This window comes from Drosophila sechellia, chromosome 3R, assembly GCF_004382195.2.
Source record: "Drosophila sechellia strain sech25 chromosome 3R, ASM438219v1, whole genome shotgun sequence".
NCBI lineage: Eukaryota > Metazoa > Arthropoda > Insecta > Diptera > Drosophilidae > Drosophila > Drosophila sechellia.
In genome coordinates this window covers 28960069-28982818 of record NC_045952.1, presented here as the reverse complement: position 1 = coordinate 28982818, position 22750 = coordinate 28960069, and the positions used below count along the sequence as shown (strand labels likewise).

At 43.1% G+C, this 22750-nt stretch overlaps 2 protein-coding genes across 8 annotated transcripts in view; one reads left to right on the top strand and one right to left on the bottom strand.

Moving 5' to 3' along the window:
• The window catches only part of LOC6612886 (tropomodulin), a 53517-nt gene that overhangs the window by 7682 nt on the left and 23085 nt on the right, over positions 1-22750 (bottom strand). Inside the window, exon 1 of one of the 7 annotated variants that reach the window (XM_032720409.1) lies at positions 22254-22562. The exons of 5 other annotated variants lie outside the window; for them this stretch is intronic. In XM_032720409.1, coding sequence (XP_032576300.1) covers positions 22254-22382 — 129 coding nt within the window. In that variant the 5' untranslated portion in view covers positions 22383-22562. Of the gene's footprint in view, positions 1-22253; positions 22563-22750 lie in introns of those variants that run through there. One more of the 7 variants, XM_032720410.1, reaches the window with a different exon arrangement.
• Positions 10968-14994, top strand: LOC116801387. Its single transcript, XM_032720421.1, has 2 exons — positions 10968-11196; positions 14225-14994. The coding sequence occupies exon 2, from the start codon at positions 14414-14416 to the stop codon at positions 14555-14557; it is 144 nt and encodes a 47-aa protein (XP_032576312.1). The 5' UTR covers positions 10968-11196; positions 14225-14413; the 3' UTR covers positions 14558-14994.

Genomic DNA, 22750 nt, shown 5'->3' with positions numbered 1-22750 from the left:
GCGCAATATGGCAAATCCAATTATGAATGCACTGAGGCGACTTGCAGCTTTCGGCCGAAGACTTTGCGACTTGGGACTGGGTCTGCGTTCCACCACCGACTGACTGGCAAGAGAGACCCGCCGAAACACCAGACCACCGAATTAAGGCGAGACAACGGCAACCACATCGAAAGCCAAGCGAGAGTCGTGCAACATTTGCTTCGAACCAACATAAAGACAGGCTGCAATCGCTCAGCCAGTCAGCCATTCAGCCACTCAGTCATCCAGTCAGTCAGTCATTCAGTCAGTTAGTCAGTGAGTCAGGCGCTCAGTTCGGTTCAGGCCAACTTAAGTCGAGTCACTCAGCCAGTTGGCCCAAAGAGTTGCCAATGTAAATTAGGCACACCGACAAAAACTAAGGCCATGAATTGCATTCGCTCTATAAATATCAATTTAAATGATTATTTTATTCATAATTATATTTACTCTTGGTTCAGCAAATGCTTTCTATACTTCAACTCTAAATAACGTTGCCATATTATAACATAAGCTCTTGTTTTCCCCGTAACATTTAGAATGTACGATTTATGCCTGACTGTAGTTTAACGTTATTTGTTTCAGTGCAGTGGGCGGGGGAACGGGGGCAGTCAACTGTGGCAAGACTTCTCCGCGGTGGTGTCTGCACTTACTATAAACGACTTCTCGGTGGGAAATTGTTGTGCAACTCCGCCAGATTTCAAATAAATAAGTCAACAAATTGTGGCCCATAAACAAGCCGAGCGGAAGTCGGCGAAAAGCCACGAAATCGACATTAGACATGGAGGAAAAGCAGCCAAACCGAGTGATTTGCATACGACAATTGTAAGATTACTGGAAACATGGGGGGCGGAATGGATGTTCTGGCTAAGCGTGACCGAGAAGTGGGGGAATATCGTAGTTAGTATTTAGTGCGGGCAAATCAAGAGCCAAGAAAACAAACCGATTGAAAACTGGTTTTCCCCCGAGGGCAAAAGAGTGCCAAGGAACCGCGACGGACAATACAATGGCCATAAAACCGGGGCTTAAACTCCTCTTTGGCCGCCGTTTACTTTGCGCTTTTAACTGGCAACCGGTTTCGACCACAATAGGTACAGCTAAGCTGGTCTCGCGACCAGCAAGTACTAGCAAAACAAACCCACAATTGGCCAAGATGACGCTCCCCGATATTGTGCGACCATCTGATGGCTACGGCTAAATGCTAAATGCCAGCCACTGACCCACTTCCGAGTGGTGCTCCTCGTTTTGGTCTCTTCAGCGGGGGCGATTATGTCAGCTTCTAACGCCTCAACTTGCAGCCAATTGTTGACATTTCAATTGGGGACAGAGAACAAACTCCCCTAGTGACACAGCGGCATAGCAACTCCACTCGTCTCCACTCGATGCCAATCCAATCGAGAAGTAAGGCCTCTGGAGGTGGAGCAACTGTAAACTGTGGAATCATAAAAAGTAATTGCGAAAATAATTGAGTTCACGGCACTCCGGAGACACTCCGAAACGCTAGAGATATTCGAGCCAAAACAAGAAACTAAGCACATATTTTAGCTAGTCGAAGTGGGGAGTACTCTTAACTCAAGTGGAAGTTATGATCCAGGCGAGCAATATTCATAGCTCTTGGTGAGTTTATGACTGGGTGGTTATACTTTCAATATTTCAAGGTTACTGTTCACAGCTAACCTTGAAGTCCTAAATAAAGCCTTTCTGACGAAGTAAAATCTAACTAAGAGAGGTGACTAAACATATTAAACCGCTGGTATAATGTTCCCTGTTCAAGTAGAGTAGCTAAAACGCTACCTGTTCTCGATACCGAAATCCAGCCCACCATGCAGATCCGCACGGTAAACTAGACGGGAACCGAAATGTATCTGTCAGATACTCGTCGTCGACACATTAAGCATTAAAAACTGTTAACTGGCGTGCGTCTGTCAGGGTTTTGGGTTCCGAGAGCCAATTAGAAGTTGCGATGCGCATAAACTATGAGTCTCGAGATCCCGGTTAAATGGAGTGGCAGGCTCATTAATTGCAACGGGCCTGTGGAACTTTAGTTCCAAATAAACCAACTTACTTGGAGAACTGCTCTCCAGGTTCTCCGCCCATCGCCTCAAGCCCTCTGTCTGCTCATTTTATGCGATTTCAAAGCTAGTGCTTGTCAGGAGATATGGTTGCATGAAAGGCTTAATTTAATGGAAAGCAGCTGCTTAGCCCGTAAAATGGTATTAAGGTTCCTTCAAAACAGCCTCATATACACTTGAGCTCTGGTAACGTATAATAACTTGTATATTGTACCTACTTCCAGCTTATTTAAAAATAGATACATCTTCTGCATGACCAATAAAATACAGCTAGAACCCGAAACCGAATCGAAACAGGAATAAATCCGGCTTAAGGCCACAACAAATCCTCCTGGCCATGTGTGACCCATAAAACTGAGCCCGTGAACAGCGGGGCGAAATGGGAAACATGTTTTTCGGTGATTTGCACAAATGTATCTGGTATCTGACGGATGGGCGGTCGTGGTCACCGAATGTGAAATCGGTCAAGGTGCTTAGGCGATTTAATTAAGCGGCAAACAACAGCGAAATACAGTTTTCCAGAAGCGACAAACGGCAGTGGTCACGTTTACATCGAAAATTAAACATTGCCCGCGGAGCGGAAAAACTGTGGAAATTCAAACAGAAGTGCATGAAAAGTTGGTCGCGCACACGTCCCACGAAAGCAGGTACAGAAATGAAAATGGACCGGCTAATGACCAACTCGAAATTGTGGAAATTCGCGTAGGAAGCGAGGGAAACGGCCAGGGAAATTGCAGTTCGCGAGGAGGAGGAGCTCGTAGCCGGAAATTTCGAGCAAGAAACGTTAATTACATTTGCGACCAGGCTCGCCTTTATGGCCATCCGAATCCGACAATTAGGCGCGTGGAAAACCAGAAACCGAAGGTGAAAAGATGCGTCCAAACGAAAATGAGCGTCGAGTGTCGAGTGAAAATGCGTATGTGGGGAAAATGCCACTTGCCACTTGCAGCAGAGGAAAACAGTGAAGTCAGATGCATTTTTCTATCTCAAGGCATTTTTTAAGCTATGTACGCTCCGATATCATTGGGTATTATTGTGTTTTTGACGGGGACCAGATTTCTCGTAAGTAATCCCAACACAAATACTCGAAACTAAAGGTTGGATTTTTCCACCTTTTTCCCCTGCGCCATTGAAGTTCATTGCATTTCCTTAGCCATTGATATATTGTCCGCTTTGTGAACACATAAATGTATTCCCAAACCCTTTTTTCTGCGGGGTGAAAATGCTTTATTGCATTTTCCTGCTGCTCCCCAAAGTGCCTGCGCAAAGCTGAAATATGCCCGGGAACTTTGGCAGCTTGGTAAGATGGAAAAGAAGTTTTTGCGTCTAAGCCAATCCCCAGAGTCAGTCAATTGCATATTCAGTGAACACGAATATGCTTTTTATATGGCAATATTTTATGCAACAGCAGCCAGCTGGTGAGGAGGAAAGAGGTTTGGCCGACACCAGGAGGTCGACCTCCTGAAAGTTGAGACCCAGTTGGTCAGTGCGAAAGGGAATCCGCTTCTGGCCGGGCTATATCTACATACTGATTCTGGTTCTGGCTGCAGTCAGGCGTTTCAACAGCTGAAAACTGAGACGTCGATAGTTCCATCTCAATGCATTTAAAACAAGTGAACTCAAGACAGTCGAATCGATTCGAATGGGGGTTACCCATCTATAAAAAAGGTTTGAGCTTATAGTGTCTTATTCTAGACATAATACATTGTATCAACTCCATTCCCAAGCAATATACAAATCTTCTTTTAAGTTGAGTTATTACTTATATTTTAGGCAGCAGCATCACCGAGCATTCCCTTGTTCCGTCTAAGTACAGGGTATAGGCCTCGGTCTCTGCCGCATCGTTGCAACCAGAATCTCCGATATCAAAGCGGTTAAGAGGGGCGTAAAGCAGGGAATCACCGGGGTGCTGGCAGAAACTGACAGTTGGCACGGCCATGGAAAACATGGAAAACTCGGAAACTTGGCTGCAGTGCAGCCAACTTTCCCGATCCGAATTGAATTGAATTCGCACATAATGCACAGATGTCGCTAAAAGTTGCAGGGGGGAAAAGTGAAATTTGAGCAGCAGACGCATTTGGACAAAATGAGAAACGTGCGTCGCATTCTCAGTTGGAGACTGAGCCCAGTCATCAATAAGATGCCCAAGTAAGCCAGCCAGTCAGCCAAACCAGCAGAAAATCATAATAAATTATGGTCCCCACTCTTGAGACTTCACAATCCCCCCGAACAGTACGCAAATTTATGTAGTTTACATTTGACTTTGAATTCAAAAGTGCCTTTGCTCTGGGTCACGTTCCGGCAAATGTTTTTGCCCGGGAATGTTGTAAGTAATAGGACCCCCTCCCCCTCCCTTCCATTATTTCTGGGCTATTTCTGGACTGGGTAATGCGACAAACTGTCATGGGTGTCAGCCAGTGAAAGTTAAGTGGCAGTCAAATTAAGATCTATGTAAATTAATTCAAAATTCATGTACATTTTCCCTTTTTCGCTCCTTCTGCTTTTCCATGGCCCGTCGGGGTCTTTGACTTTGGATGTAAGAGTATGTGCATCTAAGCACAATCATCTTTTGTTTACACACTCCCTGGGAATTGTTTAAACAATCAGTTGCAAGTGCAGCGGGTTCGCTGACCCCTGAACCAGAATTTCCACGGTGAGGTAATTTTCCGGATCAGAAAAAAAAAACGGAAAGCCACAAAGTGTGGCAACAATCGCATGCAACCATCTTTGTCGCCAGAAAGCACGCGATTTCTGTGCGATTAAAACCGCCACCGCTGCAAATGCCGCATTTAAGTGGTCGTGGAATGCAGGCTTTTGTATGCATAGAAATAACCCAGTCAGTTAGTCAGCATGTAATGAAAACTGCCAAATTAAAATTGCTGATGAAATTTATGGCCTTATGTAAGACACGAAGTTCCCACGCATGCCAGAGATTAACTATTCATAAATCAGCAGTGAAATTAATCATGGTAAGTAGTGCATGCACCTTAATACATTTTGATTTATTTGTTATGTTGGGACCATCACGCTCCTACTTGTTTTGGATGCAGATAGAATTACGATATCGATATGATATCCCAGATATGATTCAGATACATCGTTCCATATGCAAATTGTACAATGGATCCTTATTCCCACATACTTTACCACCCTTTATATAACATCGAACTCACCTGCAATTAAAAAGCGAGAGAACAAATGCATTATTAAGTGAAAGGGGAAACTTTGGCCGTAAACAAAAAGGCAGTGTCAGATTTATGTATATTGTGAGCAGATAAAATGGCAGCTGAAAACTTTCCCAGAAGACAAGTAACAATACAGGACAAAATCGAGGAGACGGGCCGGGGTAATTACATGAAAGCCACGCAGACAAAATTATGTGAAGAGATTAAATTTGTAAGATAAATTGGAGTGGTGGGCAGGTCGATGCCTTGTCAGTCACTTCCCAGGGAATCATAATGTACATATACTTTGATGGCAGATTGGAGAGCAGCTCGCACACAAGGGCGCATAAAATATAAAAAAGCGGTTGCGGTAATAAATGAAAATTATGCAAACTTCCAGCCCGAATGATGAAGTAATGCCCATCCAAGCCAGAAACGGTTAACGGACCGTGTTATAAGGTTGCAGATCCGAGGGACTCCATACTCCGGAGGGCGTACTCCGGACTACAGACCTTAGACTCTACAAACATCCTGTCTCAGATGAGTAAGTGGAAATTTATGAAAATGCGACTGGTGAATGCGCGGGTAATAAAAGTGGGCCGGCGGTCTCTGGGCGGCTTGGTCTTTTGCCAGCTGCACTTCCACTCCCACTTCCAAGGAACTCGCAGAACTTTTAAGCCAGCGGAAAACCCACAAGCTTGTTTTTCCCCTTGTTAACAACCGAAATCTAAGTGGGCAACAACTTTTCCGAAAACTTTGTCTGACACTTCAGGGGCTGGATATTTTTAAGAGCTTTAATCGTGTCACGGCATTAGTCGACGATATTATCAACTTTCGCCGAGCACTCATATATATAACTCAAGAAGTACATATATATACATTTATTTATATTGAAACAGTGAGGTGCTAAATAAACAGAGCAGGTCGATTGCGCTTGGTTTGATTCACAGGGTAGCAAATCTGAATATTAGCAAAGCACTTAACTTTTATTCTGTCATGTGCTCAATGTGTCATATTTCAGTTGGCTATTTATAAGCATACATTAAGTTTCTTGATTGCCAAACCCATTGTAAATAAAAATTATTATTTGATAAGCGGCTCATCATAACAACGGATGCAAGTAAACAGAAGGGAAACTGATATGTTTTCTTTTATAATGAGGTTGCCATAATTATTGTTTTAAAGCCATACACTCAATGTCAATGAATGAAATAAAAACACCCATTTGGTTTCCCAACTAAAGCGGCCCTTTTTACAGTGCCGAAACGCACTGTAGATAGGCACTTTGTTGTGGATTTCTCGGCGGACAAACGAGTTTAATCTTTTTTGCTCAGCGGCTACTGATGGTTTTGTCTTTCGTCAATTTTCATGTGTTTGGCGTCAATTAAACGACGGAAATGAGCAATTTTATGTTGGCCGACTTTGCTGTTTTGGTTTTTCTGTTTTTTTTTGTACTTGTGCCCCTATTCCGCGGATGGGAAAATAGCTTTTCATGTCTGCTTTGATGGCTGTCCATCCGTCCACGCCAAAGCAGAGGAAAGGCGATTAATTACGCAGCTCAGCGATGTTAAATGCGAGTTTGACGCCCCCTCGGATTTTCTTCCGGTTTATATAGTTCCTAAGTGCAGGAAGGGTTCCAAGCGGTTTGCTCGGTTTAATTGGGGGCAGAAAAGAGCAGGGATTATCCCACGCATTTCGAGAGAAAACCAGAATTAGGGAAATCACAAATTCATAAGACGGCCATTAAATCCTGTATTATATCGCATTATTATAATAATCATAATATTAGTTAAGATTTGGGAGAATGACAATCTGTCACAGGTTGTGAGGGATTTACAATCTCGAATGGTGGATGGTCGGTATCTATAGCGTCATTGCTGGGAAGTGAGTAACTCGATACCGGAGAGATAAGGGTCGACATAGCGGTAAACGAATTGAAAACAGCTGTTTCAGCGCGATATGGGAATTTAGCTCGAAATTATATAAAAATGCTAAATATGCCGAAATCGAGACACAAAACAAAGGTTACAAAAAAGAAAGCGATGACATAATAAGAGCTATTAAATGTATGAATTTATTAATGGTACGGGGAATCAATAACCAGGCGGAGGGAGGGAGCAAGGGAGTGAAGTTGAATGCCGAAAGAGAACGAGAAGAGAGCGCAAACTCCAGAACGAACTCGAAAGAGAGCCAAAACTGACGTAATCGGCAGAAGAGAGAGGCAAACAAAAACTAAATTAATGAAATGAAATCATTCAAGGCAAACGGCCCACAAAAAAAAACACATCAATGAAAAACAATTTAGACACTTGAGCGGCAGCAACAATTGCAACACTACTAACCTCCATGTTGTTGTTGTTGTGCCTTTTTGTTTGAGCGTTTGCTTCACCGTTAGCTGCCCTTTGTTGTTGTTATTGCACTGTATTTGGTTTTTTGACACGCACTAGAATTTTTCGCCGTGGATTTTTGGGCGTGACACACGAAGAACCGTATGAAACCACTTTTGTTGACAGAAACCCGCGTGGTTTTTTGGAACACTCTAATCGCTCGGATAGCACAAACAATTTGCAGCCAGCGCAATTGTTTAATCGTAACTAGTATATTAAAATACAAAATTGGAATGGCACTAAGGTGAGAACATCGGAGTGTGACCGCTGGGCTAACACGGAAAATAACTGGCGAATGGGGGAGGTTGGGATTCTACTGTTACTGCTGCACGGTCCTACTCCGCGCACAGTTCGAATTCGAGCTCAGCAGTATGACCGTATTTTTTGAAAGTGCACTTAACTTCTATTTTATAAAATAAAATAATTAAACTGTGAGTTTTCAACTTCTAGGTAAATGATTTACTTTATCAATTTAAGAACAAATGCTGAACTATACTCTTTGAAAAGTTGATTTCTCATATAGTTTTAAGGTAAAAGAGAGAGATGAAGAAGAACAGAGAAATAACCGATCTGGAGTTTACAGTTTGAGAGCAACTCCAACAGAGGAGCGGCAAAGGTGTAGAGCCATTGGAATCTCAAAACTTTAATGGGTATCATTCGAAAAAACGAAAATCATTTAAATAATAAATTTAATATTTCAATAAATGTTACATAATTTACTTTTTCTTTTATGTGTAATCATAAAAACGTATATATTTATATAGATGAAAAAATTTGATAAGATATTTATTTTTCTTGGCTATTATAATTACAAATTATAAGCTGGAAAGTATCCTTCTCCGAAAACCCAATTTCATTTAAATCTAAAATGACAAATTTCCATACGGGTAATTTTTATGGGCAGAACATAAAATTAAAATTAACCAGATGCACGCCATAAATCAAGCGGCTGGTCCCAGGAATCCAAATGCGCCATTTTCCGCCCTGCATATCATTTTCATTCTCGTTTCGTTTTATCAACTTTTCTTGTGTAATTTTTGAGCGAATTGCGTTAAATTAATTAGGGTGATGGGCGAGGGGGTAGCGGAGGGGTCAAAGGGCGCGGGAAACTTTCGCGGCATTTCCATGAACAACAATAACAGAAGATGCTGCATATTTGTGAAGGGGGCTTTAGTGGGTTAACTGCACAGTAAAGAATTGTCTACATATTTGACACAAAAAAATGTTCTAAAAATCTTTGATTTTTAATTATTAAATATAAATATATATCTATATTTTCTTAAATTTCGAATAAATGTGCTAAGCTTTAGTTGCTTCCTTACATTAAGAAACTTCTTCAAAACGATTGCGGTGGGGGTATCACTTTTTTGCGCAGTGCAGGGGTCAGGGGGCGTGGCTGTGGGGCAGAACGTGATGCGCAGGCAAATAGAAGACGTCATAAAAATGCCATTGTAAGTAGTTGAGCATTCTTTTTTTGGCTTTCGCTGGCATTGTGACAGGAGGTTTCAGCCGCTAGTTGTTGTTGCTGATATCCTTGCAGGCTGTTATCCTTATTGCTGCCTTGCTGGTTGTTGTTGCTGCTGGTGTGGCAAATCGACAAAAGGCACGCAAAGGAGGCAGAAACTCATTTCACTTGTGTCGAAAAGATAAATGCGAAGCGCTTAAAAAAGCAATTACCGCATAAATTGCGCTACAACGCGGTATGGCATATACAGGCGGCCTCCCTCGGTACAGTGGAACCCCACTATACTACACCCCTTCCCCCGGTCCCCCTTCTGTTTGTGCACAGGATGCGGCGCATAAAACTTGCCACAAAAGACAGTCCTTCCTCGGCAGCTTTCTCACAAAACAAACGTTGGCAACACGCGAAAAACATGCAAAATGCATTGGGGAGTTCGGCGGGTTGGGGGGCTTTTTATCGAGGTGGGTCCGGCTTAATTGAAAAATCAATAGTGGAGGGCCCCCTCGCCAGCCGCTCACTAAACTCGCGTAAATCAAGTTAAAAATCGCAGCAATCAAAGCACCTGAAGCGCAATAAAAACTCATTAAAACGGTCCTCAACATGCACTGCACAAAATTTACTCATTCAAATTAGATGCAAAAATATAAAGTTGAAAAGATATAATTTTAAATATGCTGCATTCTATAAAGACTGAAAAAGATTTGTTCAAGCCTATTGTTTTTTTTCAGTGTTCTCACAGGATACTGTGATGATTGGGGGCCAGGTGCTTTGTCCGGACTCTGGACTCCGGACTACGGTTACCGCCACGGCCGTACGCCGAAATTGGATTTGAACAAATTACAACACATCGATTTCTCATTAGAGGAGGGGGAAATGGAAGGGAAGCCGTGGGGAAATCTGGAAAAACGAGATGGGGGAAGCCGAAGCTGCGACATTTGATGGCGACAGAAATCACTTAAAGGGAAAATTTAATTGACTCGACTGCGGAAGTCAGCTGCCAATTTGTTGGCCATGCCCCACTGGCACAGGAAATTTCGTCGACTTCCTGATTTAAATAATAACAAACTGTGCCGATGTCTGCCCAGGCCCCTCTCCCTCCTCCCTGCGCCCCTCATTCCACGGCATCCTGTAAGTCTAAAGTCTTGCTTGTCACGCCAACTGACGGCAGGGAAGCCCCCTTCCGCCCACGCCCCTGTCTTCCCTGAGCCGAGAACATGATTGGCGTCATCAGCGAAGGATCTGCAAAAAGATATAGATATAGGGGTGCCAACGTTGGTTTTGGTCAGCGTTTGCCTGCCGGCTTAGTTGAGTGTCAATATTTGTGCTCCCCTGCGTCGGCGGTGTTTGTTTGCGGGGCGTGGCACTACAGGCCATGGCAAATTAAAATGTTTGCCTTATGATGCGGCTGGAAATATAAACATGACAGGGCGGAAGGCGCCGCAAACGAGATGGAACTTTGCGGTAGTCCTTCTCGTAACTTACGAATCGATTTGAAAAGGGGTTTCATGAATGGTATTCGCAGGTAATTTCACCTTTTCTATAATCCATCTGAAATTTATGTTGCAAGAAAGGCTTTGTGTTGGGCAGTGCAATTTCGATGGGATCACCACTCGGTGAGTTGCAGCGACAGTCCACAAGGATGTGCCAGGATGTGCAATGCCATCGCCCACTTGTTCCTTGTTTTTCTGCCTGTTGACTGAGAACTCTTTGCATTTGTTGAACAACAATTTCCGGCCGACAGGACGAGCCCCGAGCCGAGTGGCCAGCCGAAGCGAGGCTCAACTGGTGAGGTTTTCCGAGCCGGTCCGAAGGATAAAGGACGAAGCCGGAGCCACGAACTGCTATAAGAAGCGGCTTCCATCGCCTGAAAGCCGCAGTCGCGTCAGCAACGTCGAACTGAAAAGAACGCGACTTTTGGACGGGAAAAGCGAATGCGAAGCGCAAACGACGAAATATCACGCATACGCCGCGTTGGACCGAAAAGAGTTGCAAGTGAAGTGATATAAAAATAAACTGAGGGAGAAGAGTTTACGCCTTGGCTCGTTAGTGGATTTTTTGCCTTTTTGGGCAGTTTACGAGCGGCTCAGCATAAATTGGTAACGTGTACATCCTTTTTTTCGGCGGTTGGAGGGACATAATGTTGCTCATAAAAGTGCGTGAGCTGGGAGTATTTGTCCATGAATGGAATCCCGGCCAGAAGACTCATGAATGAAGCTGCAGAGGCTCTAGTGCTCTAGTGATTTATGCCGCGGGCTTGTCTGGCATTGTTGCTTTAATTATATGACAGCGGGAACTTCTTACTCGGCTGTGGGCATTTATGGACGCCAAGCACGCAGAAATGCAAATGGAACCGCAGAAATTGGACACGTGTGTGTGTGGCAACATAAGGATAACCCCGAAACACCGCAGGACATTTAACACTTCATTGACTTTTGTGGCCCCTTCTTGACTCACCGACCGACCTACCGACCGACCGACCGACTGACTGACTGCCAACATTCGACATTCCTGTGCAAAGTTTCATTTGCATTTCGTGTGCGCCGCCAGTGAAAATTAATGGCCGCAATGGCTCGGCAAGTTTTCCCTTTTTGGCCTTGCCAATTTGTTTGGCTTCGAACTCTTTAATAAGTTTGCCAGGCGCCGCAAAACTTTCGCCAGCAGCGCAAATTCTTGCCTGCGCCCAGCTCCTTTGACAACCTTTGACCCTTTTCACACACACACACACACAGAGGCATAAACAAACACACTCACAGAGACACACGTGTGCGTGCTGCCATGTTGCCATGGGTGTTTGATCCTTCGGCTTTGACATCTAATTTATGAAGCGCTCGAAAATCCAGGAGGAGACACACATTTCCGCTCCACGCAACAGGCTGCAAGCTGCTCCTTCTTCCCCGGGGACTCGTTTATTAGGGGGTATCACGTAGTCGTTTTAGTCGTAGTGGTTTTATTTACTACTTTTTTACTGCGACTGAAATAATAGTGCTGTTAAGCAGGCTTAATGGCTTGTGACCACAGGGCAATAAATAAAGTTTGGCGATGATTCCGTTTGAGAGAGAAATTAAAACGAATTGAAATTAAAATAAGATAGATTGTTTAATCTCAAATAATCTCATTAGTTGTATTTCTGAGCTGGCGAACTAAGTGTGTGCTATTTACATGGATATTTCTCTCATTTCTCGTAGACTGGAGGCTAAAAATAAACAGCTTAAGGAAAGAACAAATCCCAATGGCCATTTGCCACCAGCTCCCTCCACTTATTTCCACCGCCCAGGCCCTTTTCTTTTCACTTTTCTCCTGACCTTAAGTTATGCTGGAAAAGGGGCCGTGGCAGCTGTGTCACATTCCTCAGCTTGTTAGATTTGTTGCCCCGCCGAAACTTTTTTAATGAGTTTCATAATCTTTGATGCGCTTCGCTTTGTTTCAAGCGCCCGCCCCTTCGTCCTTTCGCCAGTCGGCCTAATGATGTGCGAGCCATGGAATGTGGCAGCGTCCTTTTCAAAATTGTTTTTCTTCTTTCGGGGGAACGCAGGCCATGGGACATAGGACATAGAGTTCCAGGGGTCGAGGACCAAAACTTATTCAGCGACTGCCTCGAATGCGATAAGCGTTTAATTGAAAGAGACCTCAGGACTTTTGGGGCGGCAAAAGGGTCCGGATTCCAGCAGCGATGTCCGTTCCAGGTCGCCGGATGCCCGATGATTGCAGTTGGCAGCTTGCAGTTTGCATTTCAATCCACGAATGCAGCTCAAAAACTCATGACCGCATACCCTTTTTTGAATGAATAGTAATAGTAAGTGCACTTGGCAAAATAGATCGTGCTTTAAAGCTGGTGGATTCATGTTTGCCGTGGGTTGTACTCAGCAATATTTTATAATATTTTATACTAGTTTAAGAGATACGTCCCTCTCAATTAACGAACCTTTTTAAAAAAGGCCAATCGGATTAAATTCGTCCCGAATACTTCTATTATTTCAGGTGCAACTTTTAGCTTCACTCGTAGATTTTGATCCTTTTTCGCAACTGAAATGCAATTTGGCTTAAATTATTTCCCCACTAATTGAGAGCGTTTCGAGTGGATTCGAGTGGAAGTTGAGAATGCAGCGGGAAGAGGCTTTCAAAGGGGAATTCCGAGGGGCGGGTCAAAGGGTCGGGTCGAGTGGCATGCATTCCGAGCACATGTTGCTCATGTGGAAACCTCGCCTTTTCCATTTCCCACTTGCCATTTAAATCTGGAAATCTAATTCCCTTTGTGGCGGCTCGGTTTAAATTTAATTTGTTTAATTTCCATGCCACGTACTGCGAGCTACGAGTCCTTCCTCCTTTTTTGCAAACATATTGGGCAACATGGCGAGTACAAATGTGCAACAAAGGGGGAAAAACATCAGTGGCATCTGGCAACAAGAAATGCAATTGTGCAACGCATCCTTGAATCCATCTTCCATTCTCTCTCGGTCTTATCCCCTGCGACGGCCCACGCGGCGTATGCGTAATTTGTGTGCTGTTCCCTGTGTCGCAAAGTCGCGGGAGGGAATGTGGAGAAAGTGGGGACAGAACTTTTTGGGTTGCCAGCAGGCAGCTGGGGAAAAAGAAAGATTGAGACCAGCATGCAATTCTCCAGGGAGCAGGACGAAAGGGACGAACAGGACGGAAACCAGGCAACGGACTGCTCCTTGTCCAGAGATAATCCTTTGTTCGCCGCACTTTCTTTTTCTTTTCTCTGATTTTTCCGTAACCTTGTGGCCATAATTTTGATAAATCACTCTGCTGAATACGCTACATTAAAACTATATTTCCTGGACAGCCAATCATTAATATAGGGAAGTGCCGCAGAAATCTATTAGCGGTTTCAAATCTTCAAGTTAGATGTCTTGGATTTGGACAGCACGGATTTGGAAAGGTATAAGTCCATTGATATAAGCAATGAACTTGGGCAAGAGTATCTGTAGCCATCTCATTCGAATCTGTCACTCATTCAAGATATGTTTCTATCTACTGGGGTTTCCTTTGCTGGTTCTTTATTTATTTTTTTGCCAGGCGTGCGTGATGGAGGTATATGAATAATCTGGCCGTTATTTCCATCTGCTTTTCGCTCACGATTTCCCCTTCCTCTTTTCATTGCAGCTGGTTCCACATAATCTACCTCCGCCTCCGTTGCCCATTTCCCATTCGCACGAGCGTAATGAGGCAATGAGACGGGGGGCAGCCGGAAAAGCAACAGCGGGAAACTCAGCCGAGGAGCCATGACATCTGGAGTCTGCCGGAGTCTGGAGCTTTGGCCTCTGCCCGAGTGAAGAGCCCCAACCCCCAGCGATGCTGCGCGATATCTTTCTGTATTTAGTTCTAATCGTTTTATTTTGCTTCATTTTCATGGCGCAGTTAATCGTCAACGTTTACGCCTTCCAGCGTCAGCCGTCGCCCCACAAAGCGGAGCGCAATGAAATTATATTTGTCTAGAAAGGAGACAAGCTCCCCCAACCCACAGAGCCCCCAAGAGGCACAGAGAACAATGCTTGCAAAAAATCATTCCAATGAAAATATGATATTATCAAACATAACTAAGCAAAATATATCCTTAAAACATACTTGTCTGGAGACTGTATAAGCCATTAGCTCAATATTCGTTTTTACAACGAATAGTTCATAATAACTAGGAGTTAACTTGATTAATAGGCATATAGATCACATAGCAGGTGCAAGATATCATCTTTTCTTGCGGTGCAGCTTTGAGGAGGAAAAGAAGGCAGGAAAATGAAGACGCTACAAAAGCAAAGGCTACAAGTCAAGTCGCGGTGGTTTCCATTTAATAAGAAAGGGAACTCAACTAGGTTCAACTCTCAGTTGAGTGAGAAAAGTGGGAAAAGCGCAGGGAATAGGCGGGGAAATCCAGGGAAATGGGAAATGGGTGGCGGAGGGATCAGGGGGATCACCGCGGGCGGAAGATAAACCCTCGAAGAACTGTTAAACTAGGTTGCGCGCTAATTAGTAACGGTAGTCTTGGGAGTGCACAATGCGCGCCACACACCACTACACACATCGCCACTGAGACACATGGATACACAGAGAGAAAAGTCATTCAAGTGGGTTTCATGGGTTTCACACAATGTGCTATTTAAGTGTTATCATTATCACAACGCAAACTTTTAGTTTATCATATTGCAGTTAATTTCGAACAATAATTAATGAAATCCACTTGCTCAAAGAATTTTGTTTGCCTCTTTTGGAAAGCTTTGAAAATATTTCTGGCGCATTGTTGTGTTACTGCGAGTTTTCGATTTATCCGAGCAACTGATATTGTCGTCTTTTTTTTTTGCTCTGCATACATAAAGAAAGTTTTCCGCAGCGGCAAGTCGCCACGGGAAAAGGCGAAGAAAACCACTGAAAAATCCGCAGCAGCAGGAGCTAAAGAATTCAGTAGAGTTGCCACCGCTAGAGGAAGCGAATGAAGAGCAGAAATTAATTTAATAATTTTTTGCATTTTTCATTGAACACTTTGCTGCCACCTCGTTGTTTATCTTTCATTATAGTCTTTTTTTTGCGATTTTCCATCAGCTACAAAATTAATTCACATTCTGTTGTTAAAGTAATGCATTGAATGTGACACCGAGAAATTTTCATTCAGCATTTTCCCTGCCCGCTTTAAATGGGGCGTTTTAATTTTCCGACAATTGAAAAGTGTCGGGCGGACTTTTCTTTCTTTTTTTCTATAGACTTCTAGCCGCACTCGAGGCGGCTGTGTTTCAGCCTTTTTGGGTTTTGCTTTTTGTTCAATGGCTGTTTTTCTTTCTATATTTCTCTGCTGGCTTCTGTAGCTTTCATATTTTTCGGTTGTTTTTCCTTTTGCCACGCCGCAGCGCGTTTTATTGTTTTCTTTCGAGCCTGAGCACTTGAGTCCTCGAGGGGCATACACACACTTGACCGCGTTTGAAAGCGGGCATTGAAACTTCACAATGGGTCCGGAAAAGGGGGCGGGTGCCGAGAGGGGGCGTGGTCGGGCATTTAACTCTTGCCGGGGCAGTTTAACTTGATTGCAGTCAGTGTGTCCAAATGGAAATTAAAGTTTCATCAAACGCTCTGAGCTCTCTAAGCGGATGTGGGCCAAGTTTGCCGAGACTTTTTCGAGGGGTTTCGCTGAAAATTTAATTTGAAATTGAAATTTAATCTGAACGCGCCACAGAGAGTCACGCACACACACGCACACCAGCACACACATTCATATCGAAGGAGAATCAAAATGTATTAATCGAAAATTATAGAGTTTTACATCTAAACGAAAACCCAATATAGAGGAACATTTTACGAGTACGGTTATATACTCCACTATACATACTTAGATATATGATATATACATTCGAACAATAATAGTCTTAGTTGTCGATCGATAAGTGCTCAGCAGCCCAAAAACATATTAAGCCCCTTAATTGTATCGAACTTGTAGTTAGATCTGAACAATTAAAACGAAAGTCGAATAAATAAAATAAAGCAGATAAATGTTCTTTGGTGAAAAGAAGAGAGCTGTGCATTTTATTGGGCCAGAAGTATGATATGATTTGATTTGCATGTAAATTCATACGTTTTTTTCGTTTTTTATCTTGTAATATTATTCAGAGTGATGACGTGCGGCTACCAGATTTAATTCATTTGCTATTCCCTTGAAATATTCAAGTAACCACGAGGAGTCTTCCGTCAACAAACCGAGGTATAGCTGCACCTCATTTGCAATGCAGTCATCCCACAGGATCATCGGGGATTCCTTTTCAGCATCCGCAATCGAGGTTAACCCCACTGTGCCTGCCCAGCCTTGTTTAGCCCCCTGGGCTCGTCCATTTTGGCGAATTGAGTGACCAGTCCATTAACGTTCCCATTTTCATTTTGCAGCCCCTTGAGGAAGTGTTAAATGGCATCGGGCAATTGGCATGAGGAGAAATGAATACATTATTTCAGCCATTTAGCTCTAAGGAGCGGGAAAGGCGGCAGAAACCGCTTGTCATGTCACTGGGTCCTCGGACAAAACTTTTGGCTCTCGTCCAGAATGCAAAAAGCAGAGCCCTGCTTGTTTTCCTATCTGCCTTATTATCGTTGTATGCAACAAGCTTGTGCCTCCCCCTTTTCCACCCACAGAATTTTCCACTGCATTTTTGCTGCTTTTCCCTTTTCCTTCTGGGGTTTGTTTTTATTGCATGCCAAGATGTCTGAGCTTTCAAAAGACCAGCGGACATGATGGCCAACAAGAACAAAGAGCAGAGGCTCAGGGAGGCGGGTTGGCGGGTGGATGCAGCTGAAATGCCAGGGAAATGGATTTTTGCTATTGTTATTGTCGCTGGTCTCGTTTGCGAATTTTATTGCATTACAATGAACTGCGCCTTGACCAAATTTGGTCAACAAATTGAACGAAACGAATGGGAAATCGATGCGAAAGCATGTACACAGAAAGAAACATTTTTAATTGCTGGTGATTTTAGCATATATGTATGTTGTTCGTCATAGGTGTATATTTTGAAAAATAGGGTAAGTAAAAAATAATGCTTTATTCGTGATGCGAGTTGGATTTAGGCGAGATCTGCCATCGAAAATCGCTTAAGACAGCCGACAGTCAATTTTTCACTTGGCATTGGCCGACAGCTGTCGAAGGTCGGGAAAGCACTCGAAAGAGAGGGAAATGCGGGAAAACCAGAACGGCTATATGGGCAAAGCGGACAGCAACTCGCGCCATTTATTTAATATTTATTTAATATTTATTTTGTGTCATTCGCCTGCCCACTTTGATCTGTGCAGCGACAAGTTCTTTGCCAAAGTCAAGTCAGCTGAGGAAAATGATGCGCGGAAGTTGAGGGGGGGTTGGGGGGGATCGAGGGCGGAGGAAAATGAGTCCTTGTTCCACCCAATTGACAAACGAAAATCAAAACTAATTAGACGCAAATTAATGAGCCATGCCACAACAGAATCACCAAGAAAATCAGCAGCCACAGTTGAGAGAAAAAACAAATGTGCTGAAAATGCGATGTGAAAATGTGAGAAGATGACAAACAATTTGGCAGCGTGGACAGCTGCGGGGGAGGGGTCCATCCCACACCTCTGGGACACCCACTTCCCTGACCTATCAGCTATGTGAGGGAAAACTGGTGGACTATCACAATAAACCATCAAACAAAAGAGAAGTCTTCATTGTGGCTCCCTTAAAATCAAAAGTCCGAAAGAGACTTTTTGTTTCTCCATAGAAAATATTGGGAGAGACCAACCAACCACACACACATATTATCTAATACACGCATGCCTACACCAACACCAACACGCACACACTAATAAGAAAATAGGAATGGACCACACGGCGTATGCGCAGTTCGCTTTGGCAGCGAGCCAACGCTCTATACTTGGAGATCAACGGAAAAAGTTGCTGATTTTTTGCCAGAAATTATTTATAACTGCTTGTTCATGCACAATCACAAATATATACGCTATATTCAGTGGTATCTGTGTATTATTTTCGAATCGAATCGCTCTTTTGCTCTTCTCCCAGCTGTGTGTTAACTTGGCCAGCCGAAATGTGTATAGCTATTTCGAAATATTTCCATCTGATCGCTCCGCGGAATCGAGTTGAAGTAGCAAACAATGAAGCGGGTATATGAATGGATAGGTCCATTTGTTTAGATGAATGAATACTAAACTTACTCGGAAGTACTAGAATTTGGGCGTGGATATGTTGCTTACCTGCAAAGAGAATGCAAACAAAAGAGGCAAATTAGTTTATTATTCATGTGCCACATATATATAAATATTTCATAGATGAACGATTTCACCAATAAACAAATAATTAAACAGACAAATAGGTATTCGAGTATTGTTAGCCATAATTAAAATGCCTAATCGATCAAATTGGGCCAAATTAACAGAAAAATATGCAAAAAATCAATGGATAAACATCTAAACACAATTTACGTATAATTTAAACTTAGAATTAAATGTTGGTAAAAATATATTTGGTAGAATACATTCAGGTTCGTTTAATTTGTCTAGACAAATTTATGGGGTACGAGATATATATGTAAAAGAAACATGGGGCCTTAAGACATAAAGTACCTATAATTTTAATATCTGTGATATTTTACCAAAGCTTAATATAATATAATTTGGCCAATGAGTTGGCACATTATATGAAGATACAGATTGTGTGTATGGCACACAAGAATTCCAAGAATCTATATCCACGTTGAACAAAATGCTTTATTATCTGATTACTGCGCCCATTCCAAATTTGCAGCCCGAAAGGCCAAAAGCAGCTCGCAGCCAATTAGCCTCTTGACTGAACCCTAATGGTCCCCAGAAGCCCCTTTGTTCCCTCTTCTGACCAAGTTAATTGCACAAAATGAGTGGAAAGCAGCTGCCGCCATGCGCCGAGCCACTTGAAGAACATATAATTTATTTTATTACATATATAAACATTTATATATTAGGAGTCGGCCAATAAAACAAAATTGCTGAGGAGGCTCCACATTATGTCCCTGGCTTGAATTTTCCGTCCCTAGCCCTCTCTCTCTTCCCCTTGCACATGGGAAACAATCGTAAAGTGCTTAATTAATGCCCACCTACATACATGCGGAGGTGCAAAAGTGGGCCAAGTCCTCCTCGGGAATAGGGAGTCGGGTTTCCCGGGAAAATGCGGCGTCGCATCACTTTTAATTAAAAGATAAAAATTCCCTGTCCAACGGTTTACGAGATGGTTGGAGTTCGGGTTGGGGGAAATGCGCCTTTGGAGGTGACGCGTCAAAACGCATAAAACGAAGAACGAGAAACTGTTAAAGAAATTAACACACAGGAGACAAGGGAGGAGACTCCAGCTAAAGTGGCAACTGAGTCGCAGGACGAGGGGCGGAAAGTGAAGGGCCAGTGTGGGCAGAGACGAGGAAGGTGTGGGAAATGTGAGCTTAAAGAGCACTCTTAAATCAATTAAAACGTAACCCAATGAAATATGTAAATCAGCATCACATTCAAACTCAAGTGCAGTTAGCTGGATGGATCAAATTCAATGTTTTGGAGTGAAACAAAAATGGCAAGCTTAAATAGCTTTTGTGAGGATAATTATAAATTTATCTCGTCCCCAAACTATTATGAAGTGGAACGAAACAGTTAAATGAATTTAAGAGGCTATTAAAGTCCACTTTCAGACCACAACTCACAATTTAAAAAACCTATAAAAAGCTCTGATACGACTTCCTTAAAGGATATTTGTATCACCACCGTGCTCATCCAGGATTCCACTTCTACAGCTATTTTTTGTGATTTCCTGTTTACTGCACTTTTTAATGGCTTAAGCTCCAGAATCGATCCGCAGACTGCATTGACTGCTTCACTTCCACTTGCCTGATAAACTCTGCCCGGTGTTTTCCCAAGGAAAGCCCAGAGCTGAAAGTCAGTGAACGGAGTGCGTGGCACGGGGCAAAGAGAAAAGGAAAAGCCTGGAAAAGCGACAGAGCGGAAGTGTGTGTGAGGATTGCTGTAGCTGTTGTTATTGTTGCGCCTTGATTGCTGCCTGCCATGAAAACCTGCGGATAAAAAGTCAACTATTCGGGCGATACACAGAGAACAATTCAAAGGACTTGCAATATATGAAAAACTACACACGTTATTTGAAAAAATAGCATTTACACTACTTTGTGCATCTTATTGTTGTGAGAAAGGATACCCACTATATCTTTTCAGTTGCGGGTCAAGGGATGGATAATTTATGTAGGTGTACTTATAAATGCTAGTCGGTAGGAATGCTCATATATAGGACTGCTCTGCGCCAGCTGGAGTCAGTTGGAGAATGTTATTTTCCTTTCATCCTGCCCTTTTATTTTCCCCAGCTTTTCCTGAACCTTTCCCTATTTTTTGCTGATTTGAGAAAGGCAGTGCCAAAATGCCGTTGGGCAAAGGAAAAACAAGCAAGCCGGCAAACAAAATGCGAGGTGAGTGGGTGGTTGGGTGGTGGTTATAAAGACGGAGGTGTGCTGGCTGGAACACCAGAGTGTTTGCGAGTGTGTTGGTACATTAAGTGAAATGAAATCCTGTTAAGCGAAACAATGAAGCTATTAAAAAAAATATGTAAGCTGCTCCGTTTTCCACATGTACGTGTGAAGTGGAAAGGTGATTTTCTTCCCTCAATTTCTGCATTTTACCAGCGGCAGGTAAGCCCCATAATATCGTTTAATAAATACTTTACAGCTTGATTGATTGCTCCTTGAACGTTTTGAATTCCGGTAGCGACAGGTGGGCCAGAATCTCTTACACCTAAGTAGCTCCCAAATTACAACCCCCAATACTCGGATAGTACCCCCAAGTAATTTATGCGACCAGGGTTTTCCTCGAAAGCAAAGCAAGCGAAACCACCAGATTGAATCCCATGTGGCTGGCTACAATCAAAACGGCAATTGTGGGCTGGCCATTCTCGGCCCCAAAAAGATTATCCCCCACATCTCCCAGTCCCCCAGAAACGCTCCTCAAACGCAGCGACCTGGAAATGCTTCATCTTCCTGCCTTTTGAAACTGGGAACCCTTTTAGTGGTCGAGCCGTTCCTTCCCAGAATTTCCTGCTCGCTGGGAAAGTATGTGCATACATTAGTCGAGACCTGGGGGAAATTCTATGGCTCGATGGTGATTAATGTGTCTAGCTTTTTGTTTATTTTCGGGAACTCACCCAGGCGCAAAAGCGTCACTAAATACCTTAGTTAATTAGCCATCGATGAATAAGCCAGGGAGAAGAATCGCAACCTTGCTATAAATAATTATCCTTCTTGCGGTAAAGGATTGTGTGTAAAGGGTAGGATAATATTTTAGCATACCTTGTTGCTTATGGCGTAATATCTTTCTCTATAACTCAAGTTGATAAACAAAATGCTCTTTGGATTTTTCTAAAATCTCGTGACTATTTCCCCAGTAAATTCACAAACGTCCCAATAACATAGCATTTTCGCCTATGTTTTTCCCAGACAGTTTCCCTTTCCCACGACTTAGAAAATATAAAGAATTTCTTAAAGACACATTGACGCTCTCTCGGAAATATCAACGACGAGTGGAACTTTCAATCCGTCGGGCATTTGTCAGCTTGACAGGCGGCGGGGGCGAATTTCCCACCCATTTTCCGACTTTCCCACTTGCCTACTCTTCCATTTCGTACCTTGGTGGTGCGGGTCTTGTGCCACTGGGAGGTCTTCTTGGTCGTCGTGGTGGTGGTGGTGGTCTCCTCCTCCTCCACCTCCACGTCCTCCTGGTCGATGACGTCCTTGTCTTTGGCAGTGTCTGCCATGGTGATGCGTGTGTTCTCGAGTGCTGTAATCCTTTCTAGCCCCGAATTCTTTGCATAAATGCTCTTTTCTCACTCTGCTCTGCACAAATATTATCGTATAATTTTTCTTGAATTTTTTCCAACGGCCTGAGTGTGAGTCACTAACATCTTCTCTTGCTCATTTTCACTGGAAACACATTCGAATTTTGTTTTTATATCTGCGCATGCATATGAATAAAATATTATTTATTATTTATTTATCTGCTACGAGCGCTGATTTTTGTTATTTCTTCGCAGATCTCTCTTTCTCCCGGAGAATTTATCGCTGCAGCTGGCCCGAAAAGTGAAATTCTTGGCTATAATTAATTAAACGCGTTCACCAACAACAT

Excerpts from the sequence above, each read along its gene's own strand:
- LOC116801387 (XM_032720421.1), top strand. The coding sequence starts at position 14,414 with ATGCTGCGCGATATCTTTCTGTATTTAGTTCTAATCGTTTTATTTTGC.